The 19,515-nt window shown below is 40.3% G+C and overlaps 1 protein-coding gene across 1 annotated transcript in view; it reads right to left on the reverse strand.

Annotated features, from left to right (window-relative positions):
• DNAH6 (dynein axonemal heavy chain 6) overlaps positions 1–19,515 on the reverse strand; it is a 303,630-nt gene that overhangs the window by 60,013 nt on the left and 224,102 nt on the right. The window contains exon 63 of the mRNA XM_515578.8: positions 14,344–14,513. Coding sequence (XP_515578.6) covers positions 14,344–14,513 — 170 coding nt within the window. The remainder of the gene's footprint in view (positions 1–14,343; positions 14,514–19,515) is intronic.

Below are 19,515 nucleotides of genomic sequence, written 5' to 3' on the forward strand. Positions count from 1 at the left end.
GATCTTTCACTTCCTTGGTTAAATATATTCCTAGGTATTGGGTTTTCTTGTTTGTTTGTTTTTTGAGATAGAGTCTTGCTCTGTCACCCAGGCTGGAGTGCAGTGGCACAATCTTGGGTCATTGCAACCTCTGCCTCCTGGGTTCAAGCAGTTCTCCAGCTTCAGCCTCCCAAGTAGCTGGGATTACAGGCAAGCACCACCACACCTGGCTAATTTTTTGTATTTTTAGTAGAGACAGGGTTTTGCCATGTTGCCCAGGCTGGTCTCGAACTCCTGAGCTCAGGCAATCCACCCATCTTGGCCTCCCAAAGTGTGAGGATTACAGGTGTGAGTCACTGTGCCCGGCCAGGTTTTTTTTTTTTTTTTTTGGTAGCTATTATAAATGGGTTTGCCTTCTTAATTTCATTCTCAGCTAGATCATTATCAATATCTAGAAATTCTACTGATTTTCGTATGTTGATTTTGTATTCTGCAACTTTCTAAATTCATTTATCAAATTTAAGTGTTTTTGGTGAAGTTTTAAATTTTATTTTTTGGATATATCATACTATACCGTATCATCAATAAACAGGAATAATTTGACTTCATCTTTTTCAAGCTGTATGCCTTTTACTTCTTTCTCTTGCTTGATTGCTCTGGCTAGGACTCTAGCACTATGTTGAAGACAGGTGGTAAAAGTGGGCATCCTTGTTTTCTTCCAGATTTTTGAGGAAATGTTTTCAACTTTTCCTCATTCAATGTAATGTTGGCTGTGAGGTTATCTTACATGGGCTTTGTTATTTTGAGATATGTTCCTTCTATGCCAAATTTGTTGAGGGTTTTTATCATGAAGGGGTGCTGAATTTTATCAATGCTTTTCTGAGTCTATTGAGATGATCATATGATTTTTGTCCTTAAATCTGTTTATGTGATGTATCACATTTATTGATTTGCATACGTTAAATCATCCTTGCATCCCTGGATAAAACCCACTTGATATTATCTTTTTGATATTATCTTTATATTATATTATCTTTTTGATGTACCATTGAATTAGTTTGCTAGCATTTTGTTGGGGATTTTTGAGTCTATATTTATCAGGGATATTGGTCTATATTTTTCTTTTTTTGTTGTGTCCTTATCTGGTTTTGGTATCAGGATAATACTGGCCTCATAGAATGTATTAGAGAGAATTCCCTCCTTCTCTATTTTTGGAACGACTTCTTTTATAGTTTTTATTTCAAAAGGCCTTGATTATATAAACCATTTGCTTTTTACTTTGCTGAAAAGTGTTCCAAGAGTTTACAATGAATTACAATATACAAAACACAAATAACTTATTTCTTGGGGTTGCTATTTAAATACCAAAATGGTAACACACTCATGAAATGCTTTTGAACTTAAAAAGTTGGAGAAATATTTTTCTCGCAAACAGGACAAACTGTCATTAATATTACATAGTGATCTTGGTTCTCAGTGGCTTTATCACAAGCTATTGGTCTGTTACAAGCATATGTAACATGTGCAATTTCTCATGTATGTGAACTAATTTTCTTTATGAAACATTTTAAATATGCAGAAAATAAATGTGCATAAAACATACCCTCATGTGGGCACTAGTCACCCAATACATATACCCAAGAACATGGTTAAGTACATAAAATACAGAAAGGAGATGCATCAGTTAAAGCCATGAAGAGGATTCCTGCAGAATTAGCGTGTGGTTTCCTGTCCTTTGATTTGTCCCGGTGCTAGTTGTCTCTCAGGAAGGTGGAAGGTGAATGATTCTCAGGTGGAAGAAGGGGCTGTACCATAGAAGTGAGTTATGTATGCATGCCAGCCCAAGGGTTGTATCTCACAATCATTGCTAAATGGTTCTCCCCACTTTTGTATTAGGTGGTTTAGAGTTCTCTGCTGTTTAAAATAGTGTATTAAAGATTTTGTTCATACAAAAGATAACATAGTAACTCCTATCTTAGTTAGTCACTTCTTTGATTTTAGTTATTCTAGTCAGTATAAATGAACCAGGCCTGCCTCCTGATGTTGAAACCATCACTGGCATAATGGCCTGAATAGAGAGTGTTTCCTTATGACTGACAACATGCTGAGATGGCAGGAGTATGGAAGACTTCCTGGCTTGACATTTTTGATCAGTTCTTCAGCTTTAGCTTTTGTGCAGTCTGTATATACATTTCCTGACTTTCAAAGTCCGTATCAGATCCCACTCTACCCAAGAAAGTCTTGCCATCCTGCAGTGCACGTGCAGTGGACTTAACTCTGTAGTTATGCTGAGGTCTTTCTCTCTGTGCTCCACTGTACTGTGCTGCTGTAGGTTCCTAGATGGTGACACTGACCTGCTTGGTCCTCAAGGGCTTCTTCATATCACATGGCTGGAACTGATCAACTTCTCCCTGTGCCTCTTTTGGATATTTTTCTGTCTTATTCTCATGGAGATCTTGATGGCAGTAATGGCAAGAATTTTCTGTGGAAATGGCTTGGATTTCTTATAATCTATAAGGCCTAGATATACAGGCATTTCTTAAAGATCACCCTCTGCAAAATCCCATGTCTGGATGGCGAGATCATTAGAGAATGGTCAATCTCTTCCCTCTTTATCACCAAATTCTTTGCTAGGAGCTCCTCTCTCTTTTTTATAAAATTAAATTTCCCATTATGATATATGTGACTCTATTATGTTTTGCTTAAAACCCTCTTTTTAGCTTTGCTGTTTGATCCTTCACACAGTCTCTGACTGAAGCCCTCAGAGCATTTTTCAGTTTATCCTTTCCATCAGAAGCCATCTGGCATTTCCAAAGGCAATTCCTGGCTTCAGAGGAATACTTTTTTGAAGGTATTGATGGATGAGTGCACAAATTCACCACTGAAAACTTCTCTGTGACTGGGAATTCCCTGCCCAGAGAAAGGGCATGGTTCTGTTTTCTTTGGATGAGAAGATAAGTTTAAATATTTGGGAATAAGGATTCCCTGCTCATCCTTCACTAGTGACAAATCTTATTAAAGCTATAGTGTATTAGGTGACCTATCAGGATCCTGGGTGACCTACTGAAATTGTGCATTATGATAGAACCCTTGTCCTTATACTTCTTAGCATCATACTCAAGTTCCTGAGACCTACAGAAAAAATAAGAGAATGTTAAGTGGAATAAGGAAGTGTATTTTTCCTTGTAGAAGGCTAATGGATAGGTCACTAAACAGGTTATGAGAATTACAGTAACTCAAACTTTAAATTGGTGATAATTATTGCATACTCTTGTAGCAGTATTATCAGCAAAAATCCATCAAAGTAAACTTTCTTTCTCAAGTTCAATATTAGTCTTCCACGATTTATTTAATTTTTCTATGTCTTCCTTCACTTGATCCAAATAGTGGCCTAAAAATTCTTGAGAGAAACACTCCACATACTAGGAATATAGAAGAGAACTTCCTCAACCTGATAAGGGATAGTGTATGAGTCCATTTTCACGCTGCTGATAAAGACATACCCGAGACTGGGCAATTTACAAAAGAAAGAGGTTTAATTGGACTTACAATTCCACGTGGCTGGGGAAGCCTCACAATCATGGCATGGCAAGTCACGCCTTACATGGGTGGCAGCAGGCAAAGAGAGAACGCTTGTGCAGGGGAACTCCTCTTTTTTAAAACAATCAGATCTTGTGAGACTTATTCACTGTCACGAGAACAGCATGGGAAAGATTTGCTCCCGTGATTCAATTACCTCCCACTGGGTCCCTCCCACAACACATGAGAATTCAAGATGAGATTTGGGTGGGGACACAGCCAAACCATAGAAGATATCCATGAAAAGTTGACAGCTAACATCATACTTAATGATGAAAGGCTGAATGCTTTTCTTCTAAGATCAGGAACAAGGCAAGGATCTGCTCTTATAACATCTATTCAACATTGTGTTGTAGGTTCTATCTAGGGCAATTAAGTAAGAAAAATAAAAGCATCTAGATTGGAAAAGAAGAAGTAAATTTATCCTTATTTGAAGGTGACATGATTTTGTATATACAAAACACTAGGGATCTCACTCAAAAACTATTAAAACCAATAAACAAGTTTGGCAAGGTTGCAGGATACAAAAATCAACTGTATTTCTATATAGTAGTAATGAGAAGGGAGAAAATGGTTTTAGTCTGTTTTGTGCTGCTATAATAGAATACTTGATTGAGACTGGGTAATTTATAAAGAAAATAAATTATTTGGCTTATGGTTCTGGAGGCTGAAGTCCAAGAGCATGATACGGTATCTGACAAGGGCCTCTATACTGCCTCATTCCATGGTGGAGGGCAGAAAGGCAAGAGAGGGCAAGAGAGCAAGACAGCAAGAGAGGCCCAAACTTGCTTTTATAAGAAGCCCACTCTTGTGATAACTAAATCACTCATATGACAATGACATTAACCCATTCATGAGCTCAGAGTCCTCATGATCTAATCACTGCTTAACACTGCTGTATTGGGGATAAGTTTCTAATAAAGGAACTTTGGGGAACACATTTAAATCATAGCAAAAATTAAGAAAGCAATTCAATTTACAATAGTATCAGAAAGAATAGATTGCTTAAAAATAAGTTTAACAAAAGAAGTATAAAACTTCTTCTCTGAGAACTATGAAATATTGTTGGATAAAGTTAAAGAAGATCCAAATAAGTGGAAAAACACCACATGTTCATAGATCAGATGACTTAATGTTGTTAAGAGGTAAATATTCCCCAAATTGATCTTCAGGTTCAATACCATTCTTATCAAAATCTTAGCTGGCTTCTTTTCAGGAACTGACAAGCTCATTCTAAAACTCATGTGAAAGTTCAAGGGACCTGGAATAGCCAAAACGATCTTGAAAAAGGAAAACAAAGTTGGAGGAGTCATGCTACTGGATTGTAAAACTTACTTCAAAGCTCCAGTAATCAAGATGGTGTGACATTGGAATAAGGATAGACATATAGGCTAATGGAATAAAATTGAAAATTCAGAAAAAAACTCTCACAATTGTAGTCAACTGATTTTCAGCAAGGCTGCCAGAATCATTCAATGGGTAAGGAGTAGTCTTTCAACAAACGATGCTGTGACAACTGGTAGCAACATGCAAAAGAATGAAGTAGGGGCCGGGCGTGGTGGCTCATGCCTGTAATCCCAGCACTTTGGGAGGCCAAGGCTGGTGGATCATCTGAGGTCAGGAGTTCGAGACCAGCCTGGCCAACATGGTGAAATCTGTCTCTACTAAAAATACAAAAAGATTAGCCAGGTGTGGTGGTGGGCACTTGTAATCCCAGCTACTTGGGAAGCTGAGGCAGGAGAATTGCTTGAACCCAGGAGGTGGAGGTTGCAGTGAGCCCAGATCGTGCCATTGCACTCCAGCCTGGGCGACAAGAGCAAAACTCCGTCAAAAAGAAAAGAAAAAAAAAAAAAAAGAATGTTGGACTCTTACTTCACACTTGACATCAAATACAAAAATTAACTCAAGGCCAGGCGTGGTGGCTCACACCTGTAATCCCAGCACTTTGGGAGGCCAAGGCAGGTGGATCCTGAGGTCAAGAGATGGAGACCATTCTGGCCAACATGGCAAAACCCCATCTCTACTAAAAATACAAAAATTAGCTGGGCGTGGTGGTGCACACTTGTAGTCCCAGCTACTTGGGAGGCTGAGGCAGGAGAATCACTTGAACCTGGGAGGTGGAGGTTGCAGTGAGCTGAGACCGTGCCACTGAACTCTGGCCTGGCGACAGAGTGAGACTATGTCTCAAAAAAAAAAAAAAAAAATTAACTCAAAATGTATCAAAGACCTAAATGTAAGAGCCAAAACTGTACTTTTTTTTTTTTTTTTAACAGAGTTTCACTCCTGTTGCCCAGGCTGGAATGCAGTGGTGCGATCTTGGCTCACCACAACCTCCGTCTCCTGGGTTCAAGCCAATCTCCTGCCTCAGCCTCCTGAGTAGCTGGGATTACAGGTATGCACCACCACACCTGGCTAATTTTGTATTTTTAGTAGAGACGGGGTTTCTCCATGTTGGTCAGGCTGGTCTCGAACTCCCGACCTCAGGTGATCTGCCTGCCTTGGCCTCCCAAAGTGCTGGCTAAATTCTCAGAAGAAAACATAGGTGTAAATATTTATGACCTTGGATTAGGCAATGGTTTCTTAGTTGTGACATCAAAAGCACAAGCAACAAAAGAAAAAAAATAGATAAACTGGACATCATCAAAATTAAAAGCTTTTGTGCTTCAAAAGGACACTACCAAGAAAGCGAAAAGACAGCCCATAGGATGAGAGAACATTCTTGCAAATCATATATCTGATAAGAAACTTGTAGCTAGGATATTAAAAAAAACCTTTTACAACTGCATGATAAAAAGACAAATAATCCAGTTTAAAATGGTAAAGAATCTGAATAGACAGTTCCACGAATAGCCAAAAAGCACAAGAAAAGATGCTCATTATCATTAGGGAAATGCAAATCAAAGCCATAAGGTACCATCTCACATCCACTAGGATGGCTATAATAAAAAAGATAATAACAAATGTTGTGAGGGTGTGGAGAAATTGGAACCCTCATACACTGATGCTGGGAATGTAAAATGATACTGCCTTTTAGGAAAACAGTCTGGCAGTTCATCAAAAAGTTAAACATACCATATAATGCAGCAATTTCACTAAGTAAATACATAAGAGAAATTAAAACCCATGTCCACACAAAAACCTGTACACAAATGTTTATGGCAGCATTATTCATAATAGTCAGAAAGTAGAAACAACATAAATGTTCATCAACTGAGAATGAATATATAAAACGTGGCATATCCACGCAATAGTATATTATTTGCAATAAAAGGGAATGAAGTACAGACACTTGATACAACAGAGATGAATCTTTAAAATATTATGTTAAATGAAAGGACAGGACACAAAAAAAACAGAATAGGCAAATCTGTAGAGACAGAAGTAGACTAGTGTTGGTGATGATGGCACTGGGGGATGATGGCTATGGGTATGGCGTTTTTTCGGGGGGTTATTAAAATGTTCTAAATTGTGATGGTTGCACAAGTCTGTGAAGATCTTAAATGCCATTGAAGTGAATATCTTAAATGGGTGAATTGTATAATAAGTAAATTATCCCTCAATAAAGTTGTTAAAATTGTTGTTACTACACATGATCAAAGAGTATGTCTGTGACAGCTAACGTGGCATTTTTAACATTTTCAAGTAACTCTTGCTTAATCTGTATGACATAGAGATCTTTCTTACTTAGCAAGTAGTTGTGCCAAGCATCAACAAGACTCTTTTGGGGAATTTTCTTCCATGGGATATTCTGCTTAAATAAATAGTCAGCACATGGCAGAATTAACAATAAGGACTTAACACTGCATTCATACATCTGGGGTTTACCAAATTGGGAAAAGCTTGCAATTGTTGCTCTAAGTGAGATTCATCATAATTCTGGTTTCTCTATGGTTTTCAACAGAGAAAACCAGCTGTCACAGAAACTGCCTTCTTTGTGAGGTGGAGGAAACCTGGATTGAAACACCAGTGCTGCCAATATTTGAGTTCCCAGTGGATTTAGCCTTGGAAACCAAGATGCTTCAGGGAACGATGTATGACCTCATCTCTCTGACAGCTTTGAAAACAGTTTCTCCTTATGTATATTTAATTACCTTAAAACAGTGGTTCTCAAAGTATGTTTGCAAAATCCGCAGCATTAGCATCACGTGGTAACTTGTTAGAAATGCAGGTTCTTGGTCTTTAGCCCAGACCTACTGAATCAGAAACTGGGGGATGGGCCCCAGGAGTCTGTTTTAACAAGACCCCCAAATGATTCTGATGTACACCAAAATTTGAAAACACTGGTGTAGAGAACTTGTCTTAGCTTTGTTCTGTGGTGATGAATTATTCTCTATCAAGCAAGCTTTATTCATCTCTGAATTATGGTAGTTTTTTTTCTCTTTCTAGTTCAAATTCCTAATAACCTTTTCCTGAGAAGTTGATACTATTGATGCCAAAGAAAGAATTACTGGGATGACAAGCATTCTATTTCCTGTTGCAGTTCTAATGAGCCTATACCATGGGGCTTACTAAGAGTTTTTGAAATGAAATTTTATCTTTAGGTCTAAACACACTGTTTATGAAGAAGGCTTGGTTTTTGTGTAAAACTAGAGTTTCCCACAGAAGCCACTTTGTTGGACTATCCTCCTTCTCCCAATAGAGCAGTTGATTCCACCATATAGAGGCACTGGACGCCCAATAAGCTCCGCTTGTGAACAGACCTGGAAACAACAGTTTGGTTATCCTGAACTCTCTCATCACAGAGGTCTTGTTTCTAGTCTTGTCTTAGTTCTAAGGCTTCTTTACATACTCTTTTTCTCTAGTCAGGGAATCTAGATCTTCAGTTTTGAAATGGGATTTGGATTCTTCACTCTTGAGCCCCAATTTCTTTAGCAAGTTGTTCTTTGGCATCAATAGCAGGGTAAGGATTGTTCCTAAATGCTTTGATGAGGGCTCTAATTGGTAGGAGGTGTAGGTGGGACAACACTGTCATACTTGAATCTTTTCTTCAGGTGATACTGTCCTTGGTCTTGGCTGATCCAGGTTCCTGTGTTCTCTGGAATGGGTGTCTAGCTCTTAATTTCTGAAACCTAATCTGGGTTCTGATTAGTATTGATTTGTGAATATATGCTGCCAATTGTTTTGTATCATAACCTGGGTAAGGTTTTTGGTTGAAGGCATTGATAAGAATTTTCAATGAAACCTCTGTGAATTTGGTATGACAGTGTCTACTGTTTGTAGCTTTGGTCACATGTGGACAGCTATCCTATACATGTTGCAAGAGAGTTTAGGTGTTCAACGATGTGACTAAGAGTCAAAATATTTTTTTACTATGGAAAATTTCAAGTAAATATAAAATGAGAGAATAGTGAACTTGATGCTTCACCCACCTTCAACATTTTTTAGTACAAGGCCAATCTTATTTCATTAACACACCCACCCACTCCCTCAGCCTCTAGGATTATTTTAAAGTAAATCTAAGGCGTCATATGATCTTATCCTTTAGTAATTCAATATGTTTCTACAAGACAAAGTCTCTTTAAAAAAGTATAACCACATAGGCCAGGCATGGTGGCTCACACTTGTAATCCCAGCACTTTGGGAGGCCAAGATGGGAGGAACACCTGAGCTCAGGAGTTCAAGATCAGCCTGGGTAACATGGCAAAACCGCATTTCTACAAAAAGAATACAAAAATTAGCTGGGCGTGGCGGTACATGTCTGTGGTCCCAGCTACTTGGGAGGCTGAAGTGGGAGGATCCTTTGAGCAGAGGTTGCAGTGAGTGGAGATCATGCCACTGCACTCCTGCCCAGGCAACAGAGAGAGACTCCATCTCCAAAAAAAATAAGAACCAAACCAAACAAACAAACAAACAAACAAAAAAACCATAATCACAATACCACAATTACATCTAAAAAATTAACAATAATTCCTTAATATTATCAAATATGTAGTGTTCACATTTCCCTGAATAAATTATAAATGTATGTGAGCATATGTTTAAATAATGGTATGTTATTGTGTATATTTAACAGTATGTAATTATGTATGTTTAGTATGTTAAGTTAGGATCTAAATAAAGCCTATACATAGAGATTATTTTGTCTCCTAAGTCTCTTCTAATCTATAAACTTCTTCGTCTCCTATTTACCTTTGAAAAGCAAACAAACAAAATGTGTTGTTAAAGAAATCAGATTGTATGTCTTGCAAAAATTTTCATAGTCTATAATTTTCAAGCTTCAATGTCTTTATTTGGAAAATTCCTTTTTTTGACTCATGGCATCTAGTCATCCTCTCATGTTTTCACCATCCAACCTGGTAGCTATTGTCCATATTCACTGGAGACTTTCCACCTGGATCACAGCCAGCCTTCCTTTCTATTCCATGTCTGTTCCATTGAACAAAGTGTTACTGATTTATCTACTGCATCCCAGGCACCATCTGAGGTGACACAACCCAGGTTCAGGGTTCATGTGGACATCCAACAGCCTAACCTTGCAGTTCCTTGGCTTCTAACTTCAGTGCACATCCTATCTCTTTCACGGTCACCCATACCCATGGTCAACCTCAGAACATTGTCATCACTTGGAACTGCTCCCCATTAGAAATATTAAGCTCAATTTTGATTATAACCTCTCCCATCTTTCCAGCTGTGCCACATCCCTAGTCTAACTACATCATTTCTCAAAGAAATTTCCACCTACTTGTTGTTCCTTTTCTCCCAGTCTATAAGCCCTTTCTATATCTCTTCTTTTTCCTATAACTACTCTTACCAACATTCTCAATGGTCTTGCATTCTCTATTCTTTTATTATAATAATCTGTATTTAAGGTCAACCACATAACTTATTTTCTGTCTTCCTACAGAATGACAGAGTTTGAACGTTTGTCCCCTCCAAATCTCATGTTGAAATATGATTCCCAATACTGGAGGTGGGGCCTAGTGGGCGGTGTTTGGGTCATGGAGGTGGATCCCTCATGAATGGCTTGGTGCTCTCCCCACAGAAATGAGTGAGTTCTCACTCTATTAGTTCATATAAGAGCTAGTTGTTTAAAAGCGTCTGGTGCCTCTCTCCCCTCTTTCTTGCTCTCTCTCACACCATGTGACATGTTTGCTCCCCCTTTGCCTTTCACCATATGTAAAAGATTCCTGAGGCCTCACCAGAAGCCAAGAAGATGTTGCTGCCATACTTGTACAGCTTGCAGAACTGTGAGCCCAATGGACTTCTTTTCTTTATAAATTATCCAGCCTCAGGTATTTCTAAATAGCAATGCAAAATGGACCAATACAGAAAATTGGTACTGAGGAATGGGGCATTGCTACAAAGATACCAGAAAATGTGGAAGCAGCTTTGAACTGAGTAATGAGAAGAGACTGGAAGAGTTTGGAGGGCTCAGAAGACAGGAAGATGAGGGAAAGTTTGGGACTTCTTAGAGACTAAGTTGTGACCAAATGCTGACAGAAATATGAACAGTGAAAGCCAGGCTGATGAAGTCTCAGATGGAAATAAGGAACTTACTGGGAACTGGAACAAAGGTCACCCTTGTTATGCCTTAGCAAAGGACTTGGCTGTATTGTGCCCATGCACTAGGGGTTTGTGGAAGGTTGAATTTAAGAGTGATGACCTAGGTTATCTGGTGGAAGAAATTTCAGATTTTTCATAATCTAATTTTTTCACCACAAAGTGGTCAATAAGTGCCATAGCTCCTTCTAACAGCCTGCAATCAGATATGGAAGGAAAGAAATGACTTAAAGTTGTGACTTATAATTAAAAGGGAAACTGAAGGTAAAAATTTGGAAAATTTGTAGCCTGCTTATGTGGTAGGGAAGGAAAGAGCATTTTCAGGAAAGGATTCTAAGAGGCCTGCAGAACAACCATTTGCTAGAGAGATTAGCATGACTAAATGGGAGCCAGGTGCTACCATTCAAGGCAAGGGGAAAAAAGACTTCAAAGGCCTTTCAGAAATCTTCCAGGTAGTCCCTTCCATTGCAGGTCCAGAGCCCTGGGAGGCAAGAATAGTTTCAGTAGATAAGCCTTAGGCGTCGCTGCCCTGAGCCACCTATGGAAGCTGCTCCCCAAATCCCAATATCTCCAACTCTACCCTTGGCTCAGAGGGCTCCAGGTACAGCTTGGGCTGCTACTCTGGAGGGCACAATCCATAAGCCTTGGTGGCTTCCATGTGATGTTAAGTCTGCAGTTGGGCAGAATGCAAGAGTGAAGGAGGCTTGGCAGCGTCCACCTAGATTTTGTATTGGAAAAATGTATTGGATGTATTGGAAAGCCTGGGTGTCCAGGAAGAAGCCTGCTGTAGGGGTGGGATCCCATAGAGAGACCCTACTAGAGTAGTGCCAAGGGAAAATGTGGGGTTAGAGCCCCCACACAGAGTCCCCACCGGGGTGCTGCCTAGTGGAGCTGTGAGAATGGTAGAGATATTGGCAGTGCGCACCCTCAGTCTGGGAAAGCCATAAGCATTCAACTACAACCCAGTAGGGCAGTCAACATGGACAGCTCCCCAAAAGGCCGTGGGGACAGGGCTTACTAAGGCCTTGGGAGCCCACACTTTGCACCGGTGTGCTCAGGATGCAGGACATGGTGTCAAGGATTATTCTGGAGCTTTAAGATTTAGTGTCTTCCCTACTGGGTTTCAGACTTGCATGGAGCCTGTTGCCCTTTCCTTTTGGCTGATTTCTCCCTTTTGGAATAGGAATGTTTACCCAATGCCCAAACCATCATTGTGTCTTGGAAGTAAATAACTTGTTTTTGATCTCATGGGTTCATAGGTGGAAGGAGCTTGCCTTGGGTCTTAGATGAGACTTTGGACTTTGAAACTTTGAGTTAGCACCGGGATGAGTTAAGACTTTTGAGGACTGTTGGGAAGGCATGATTCTATTTTGTAATATGAGAAGGACATGAGATTTTGGGGGCCAGGAGTGGAATAATGTAGTTTGGATGTTTGTTCCCTCCAAATCTCATGTTGAAATGTGATCCCCAATATTGAAGGTAGGGCCTAGTGGGAGGTGTTTGAGTCATGGAGGTGGATCCCTCATAAATTGCTTGGTGCCCTCTCCATAGAAATGAGTGAATTCTTGCTCTAGTAGCTCACATAAGAGATAGACGTTGAAAACAGTCTGGTGTCTCCCTCCCCTCTTTCTTGCTTCCTCTCTCACCATGTGATGTGCCTGCTCCCCCTTTGCCTTTCACCATATGTAAAAGCTTCCTGAAGCCTCACCAGAAGCCAAGGAAATGCTGGTGTCATGCTTGTACAGCCGCAGAACTGTGAGCCAAATAAACCTCCTTCCTTTATAAATTACCCAGCCTCAGGCATTCCTTTATAGCAATACAAAGCAGACTAACACACAGAGATAGCAGAAAATCCTACAACATAGCATCAACACCTCCCAAATATGCTTTCATCTTTTCCAGTTAGTTTTTTCTCCCTTTTCCCAAAGGAACAATCTCCATTTTTCTCTAATGCTTCCTGAAACTCACCAATCAAATCCTTAGCAGATAATATTATACCCTTATTAACAATAAAATTAGGAATTATATCTAAATGCATAGAAACTGGAACTGCCATGAATGCTTCATTCATTCTGTTGATAACTTGTGCTGTGTTGAAATTTGCACCTCCTTGGCTTCCATGACACTTTTTTTTTCTCCTAGAGCTTTTCCTGACCCTCTGCTCTTTCTTCTCATGGGCTCCTTATCCTTTCTCTCTGCCTTTTAAAAGTTGGTGGCAATCAGAGCTTCACTTTTTGCCCATCTTTCCTCTTATTCTATTATGTCTTATTCCTCTACGATCCTAACAACTCCCACAGTTTTACTTTCCAAATGAATGTTGATTCCCAAATCTCGATTTCTAATTCATATATCTCTCTACAGTTTCCTACTTCCATATGAGCTGACTTTCAGACTGCTATCCACTCTAATAGCTGTAGAATCAATAGCATCTTTCTCTCACACATTACTCCTTTCTCATTTGCTTAGTTGTTGGCACAACTATCCCCTTTGGCATGCAAACAGAAACTGGGGGCCATATCAGTTGCCTCATCTCCATGCCCCCCTTCATCTCTCTAATCTACTATCTCTGTCTTAATTCAGACTGCCATAATTTCTTTCATCTTCAAACACGTCCTGGTAACTATGGCTTTGTGCCCTTCAAATGTCTCCTCTCCATTGTTGTCAAGATCTGAAAGGCCCATTATTTCCCTTCTAAAGCTTCCCAACAGACTCCATCCCTCCAGCAGAGAGCATGGTATTCTAATGGCACACACCAGGGAAAGGATAACCATGGCCCTGGCTGGCTCTCTTTCATAATTCTCTACATAAAACATTATGTTCTAGTAATAACACAGAACCATGTTTCTTTTCTTTTTTTTTTTTTTTTTTGAGACAGTGTCTTGCTCTGTCGCCCAGGCTGGAGTGCAGTGGCGCGATCTCGGCTCACTGCAAGCTCTGCCTCCTGGGTTCATGCCATTCTCCTGCCTCAGCCTCCCATGTAGCTGGGACTACAGGTGCCCGCCACCAAGCCCGGATAATTTTTTTTGTATTTTTAGTAGAGACGCGGTTTCACCATGTTAGCCAGGATGGTCGCGATCTCCTGACCTCGTGATCCACCCGCCTCGGCCTCCCAAAGTGCTGGGATTACAGGCATGAGCCACAGCGCTCGGCCCATGTTTCATTTTTTTGAGTCATCTCCCAAACTTGGCCATTGTTACTCTCAAATAAATTTATAAATCATAACTGGCTAGTGAGCTTTAGTAGAAATAATTGTAACACAGTCCTTTAATTAAAAAAATGCCCTACCTTTTCTTCTTTACAACATTTAATAAGAATTAGCTTATGGAAAGAACTCAATCCTGCACTCCATGGATCTTGGTGTGCTGCCTCCTTTTCCTGTCTCATGTGTTTATCTTCATGTTTCATTTTAGAATAGCCTTCCCATTCCTGTGGGTTAATATAAGTCTCAAAAGATCCTGGAAATACAATTTAAAAAAGATAATTTCATTAGATTTGCTTTGGCTTTGAAATTAAATAATGTTTGGTAATTTAAAAATATCTCTATATTTACTATCAGTTTTAACCACAAGTATACTGTAAATACATCAGTCTCCCCTGCTACCCAAACTAATCAAAAAGTAAAGAATTTAAAATGTAATCAGAAAATAGCAGCAAACCACTTACAAAAGACAAAAACAAAACAAAATATTAGGAAGGTTAAAAATAAAAGGATGCATAGAGATACTTAAGCAAATGTGAGCAAAAAGAAGGTTGAAGTGATAAGGGTAATATTGAGTTAACTAGAATTCAAAGCAAACATAATTAAATGGGACAAAGTAGGTTCTTATATTAATAAAAATAACAAATCCATAATAAAAACATAATAAAATGAACCCAGGTGTGCCAGAAAATAGCATAAAATATGTCAAATAATCACTGTTAGAGGTAGAAGAAAAAGCAAGAAAAAAATAAAATCAGTCTATGATAAATGAAGTAAACTGAAAATTCAGGCATATGTAATTTGAACACTATAAATAATAGGTGAATACATTGACATATTTACATTATGCCCTAATAAATGATACATCATCTCCTGCTCCCTGGCTATAGAATATTTATAAGAAATGGATTTGTATCTTGTATGAAAGTTAGGATCATAGTTAGTTCTTACAATGGTTATAACATGTACTAAGAATTCGCACTGACATTTCTGTAGGTACAGAATGCACATGGTATAAGCCTTTCAGAAAGCCAAAATAACTAGTGTGTTCTCCAGTGAGGAAACAGGTTTCTTGGGTTGGCCATTAGGCACAATTGTTGGCTTGCATTTCAGGCTAGAAAGCAACTTTCTCTAGCTTGTCTGCAGGGGCTCTCCCCTGGGGGCTTAAATATAGCAATCAGAAAGCTAGTGACACAAACATTTAGTGACACTTCTGATCATGGCCTTGGGGTAGTGTTCATCTTAGCAAGATTTATAATTTATATATGGAATATAGACAATTACAAGGTATGAGACGACAAAGCATACCATGCCACAATACTCTTTAGTTAAAGGTGTTTGCATTATTCTGAAGACCAGGTAGCAGAACCATGTATTGCAAAAGGACTCCTTTTCCAGTGAGGTTCTAACTATTTATTGTGTAATCATTAGGACTCCAGGAAATGATGGGAGAAAATAATGCATAAAATATGCATTAGAAGATGGTATCTAATAATGCATTATTTATTTATTCATTTGGAGACAGAGTCTTGCTCTGTTGCCCAGGCAAGAGTGCAGTGGCATGTTCTCGGCTCACTGCAACATTTGCCTCCCAGGTTCAAGCAATTCTCCAGCCTCAGCCTCCCGAATAGCTGGGACTACAGGTGCACACCACCACACCAGGCTAATTTTTTGTATTTTAGTAGACATGGGGTTTCACCATGTTGGCCAGGCTGGTCTCCAACTCCTGAGCTCAGGCAATCCACTCGCCTCAGCCTCCAAAAGTGCTAGGATTACAGGCATGAACCACCGCACCTGGCTTAATAATGCATATTTTAAATAACTCCCAATTAATAGGACACGAAGCACTTAGAAATCAAGAAAGACAAAAGATTAAGGCAATTAGGAAGTTTCTGAAGGTAAGATTGACAATGGAATTAAATATCACTTGTAAATATCTAAAGCTCACTTTTAGAATACCAGCCATCCTATCAAACTATGTACAAACCTTCATAAGTCTGTAGCATTTCTGGAACAAACCTTGAAATGTAACACATAAAAACAGGAAAGTTTTTTTAAATTGTTGCAATTTTAGTCTCAAAGATATGGATAACACATGGTGCTTTCTATCAAAAAATTATGAGTTGTCCCTATAATTACTTTGCTTTTCAACCTCCACACCTTCCCTCTTCCTTTGCCTCTGTGTAGATGAGGCTCCATCTAGCCCTTTCTGCTTTGGGTCTGTCCCTAACTGTCCATCTCTGGGTTTCTTCTAGGAGTATTTTTCTTTTTGTGTTCTATCTCTACCTCTAGCTGTCTCATTTAACTGGTGCATAATATAGAAACAATTTTTACTAGGGGGGGGACAAAAGACTAGGGGGGAATGCACTTTTCAATAAGTTAATGCATTTATTGAACAGCTTTTTTTCCCCCTAGTCTTCATTTAGAAATCCAATAAATCTATTAGGATCTTAGAAATTCTGGTTAATGTAGACTTTAAACCACCACACTTAATGGGTTTACTTAGTTAAATAAATATTCATATTAGAAGTATAAGAGTAATTACCAAAAAATAAAAATAGAATTTCAAATCAGTAGAGGGGAAAATAAAGAGTGTGGATGATGCAACTGAAGAAGAAAGGAAGGAGAGGAGAAATAAAGGATATAAAGAAAGGAAGAAGGAAGAAGAAAGAAGAAAAAAGGAAGCAAAGAAAAAGCTGGCAAGAAAAATATGCCCAAAATAAAGATGACCAATGTAAGTCCAAACAGATCAGAGTTTCTTAACTTTACTAATATTGACATTTTGGATGCTGTAGTTATTTGTTGTGGAGGGTTGTTCTGAGCACTGTAGGATGTGTAGTAGCATCTCTGGTCTCTACCCACCAGACGCCAGTAGCACCACCCCAGTTGTGGCAAACAAAAATGTCTCTAGACATTGTCAAATGGAAATCTTCCCCAGTCAAGAAGAACTTAAATAAATCAATAGCCATAATAAATATAATCAGATTAAACTTTGTCTGTTAAAAGAAAGACTTTCATGTTCCTCAAAACAACAACAAAATCCTACTAAGATACACCAAAAACATAATGATGACACACAAAAAATGGAAAGTAAAGAGTGCAGAAATATATAGAGTGGGAGTACTGACTAAGAGAGGCTTGCTGTAATAATATTAATATTAGAAGATGTATTTTGAGGTTTTAGGTCAGGATGGCTGACTAGATGCAGGTATTGCACGCTGCCTCCATGGAGAAGAGCCAGAATAGTAAGCAGATACTCACATTTCAAACAGGTAATCTAGGAGAGAATGCTTGGATTCATTAGAGAAGAGACATGAAGTACCAGAAGTAAGTAAGGAGAGGGTTCAAGTTAGCTTGCGCAGCCAGGAACTGACTGGGCTGGGAGATGGTCCTGGATGCAGGGAAACAGTAAGAGGGAAATCCCTGGAGCTCCAAAACAGGGTTTTAAGATCTTGGCTACAGGAGAAACCCTTGACCCACCAGGGCCTTGTGCCTGACATATGGAACTGCCTAAAGATTGTACAGAGACATTTCTCTAGAAAGGGAACCCACACACAATCCCACAGGAATCTGAGCCTGGTGCAGCCTCAGCTGGGTGCCATTTTGAGAACCCAGATCCTGGGGATTTACAGACACAGCTGCAGCCACTGTGCTGCTCCAGGGAGGGAGAGGGGAGAACGGGCACACTCATGCACCCCCTAGAGGGTACTTGCTGCCCTGCTATGAGCTGCTGTTGAGACTGAGATATGAGTTGACCACACTTCTCACAGCTTCCTGCTTATGCTGCTTGCCTGAATGGTGCCCCACCCTCTTTAGCCCCAGGCCCAAGGTGCCCTTTTGAGAGTTTAATGCTGGGCTGAGTTCCATGCTTTGTTTAGTTTGGGCTGATGTGGCTGTAGCCTCTGCTTGGCTAAGGAAGAACAGGGAGACCAGGTCATCCTACTCATACCTAGGACAATACTCACAGCTCTGTAGCAGGCTGCTGTGAGACAGATGTGAATGAACCACACTCCCCACAGCTTCTTGATCATGCTGCCTGCCTGGGCAATGATCCGCCCTCCCTGTTTTCAGGCCCAAGGCACCATTTTGAGAATGTAGTGCTGAGCTGTGCCTCATCCTTGGCCTGAGTTTGGGCTGATGTGACTGCTGCTGCCACCCAGCCAAGCAGGGAAAGGGGACCAAGGCTCTCCTATATATACCTAGGACAATGTCCAATGCCTTGCTACGAGCTGCTATGAGACTGAGACTTGAGCGGACCACACTCCTCACAGCTTCTCATCCATGCTGCTCGCCTGAGAGGGGCTCCCCACTCTCTAGGTGCAAGCCCATGGCTGACACCATTTTGAGAGGTTAGAGCCATTGTTTGGTAACCTGGGAGCGGTGGCCACAGCAAGCATTTTGGTCTTAGGTGAGATTAAAGTGCTTGTTCTGGAAGGGGAGAAGGGTCCCCACAGGCAGAATTGAGCAGTGAGTGTGGAGAGTGCCCCAGTAGTAGGTGGTGGAATTACGCTCTCTCCCATCACAAGACTGGAGTGGGAGGAGAGTTGCTGAAGCTGAGGTTTTTCCCAGAGGGCAAGACTTTCAGTCAGAGACAGCTTTGCAACCTAGAACTGGTCTGCATGGGTCATAACAGGGTGTCCCAGCCTGTTTCCTTGGTCAGTTGGGTAACAGTGCCCCACCAGCTCTGAGGAGTGGGAGGGAGGCAGACTCCACTCCCCTGGAGATCTAACCCTTGCTGCAGACTGTCCCTAAAGGAGGGGAGAGTGCAGCCCACCAAAGACCCTCTTGGATAAAAGAAAACATGAGTGCAGTGCCAGCCACTGAAGGTGGTACCACCAAAGCCTGGGAATGGACATGGAGAGGGGGTCACACTTGCTCCGCCACCCTTCTTCTCAGTGCCCTGTCATGGATTTGGAAGTGACTCTTCACTTTGGAGTCTGGGGAATGCGGGTTGAAAGAGTCTGTGTCTCAAGCTTCTCCAGCAGCTCTGCCCTACTGAGGGTGAATGTGCTCTGCAGAGGTGCTTTTTGTACTTCTCTAGTGCTTCCACCCCTGCTTGAACCCATCAGTTCTTACTCTTAAGCACCATCTACTAGACTGCATCCTGAATTACGCCACCAAATAAAATTACATTGCTACAACAAACAACCTCTGAGAAAGTCACTGCATGAACCTACTTGCAACCAAGGAACCTGTACAGAGAGTTGGCACTCTGAAAGCACCTAGAAATGAAGCCAATTAATCATACACAATATACA

The sequence above is a fragment of the Pan troglodytes genome, chromosome 12 (genome assembly GCF_028858775.2).
Source record: "Pan troglodytes isolate AG18354 chromosome 12, NHGRI_mPanTro3-v2.0_pri, whole genome shotgun sequence".
NCBI lineage: Eukaryota > Metazoa > Chordata > Mammalia > Primates > Hominidae > Pan > Pan troglodytes.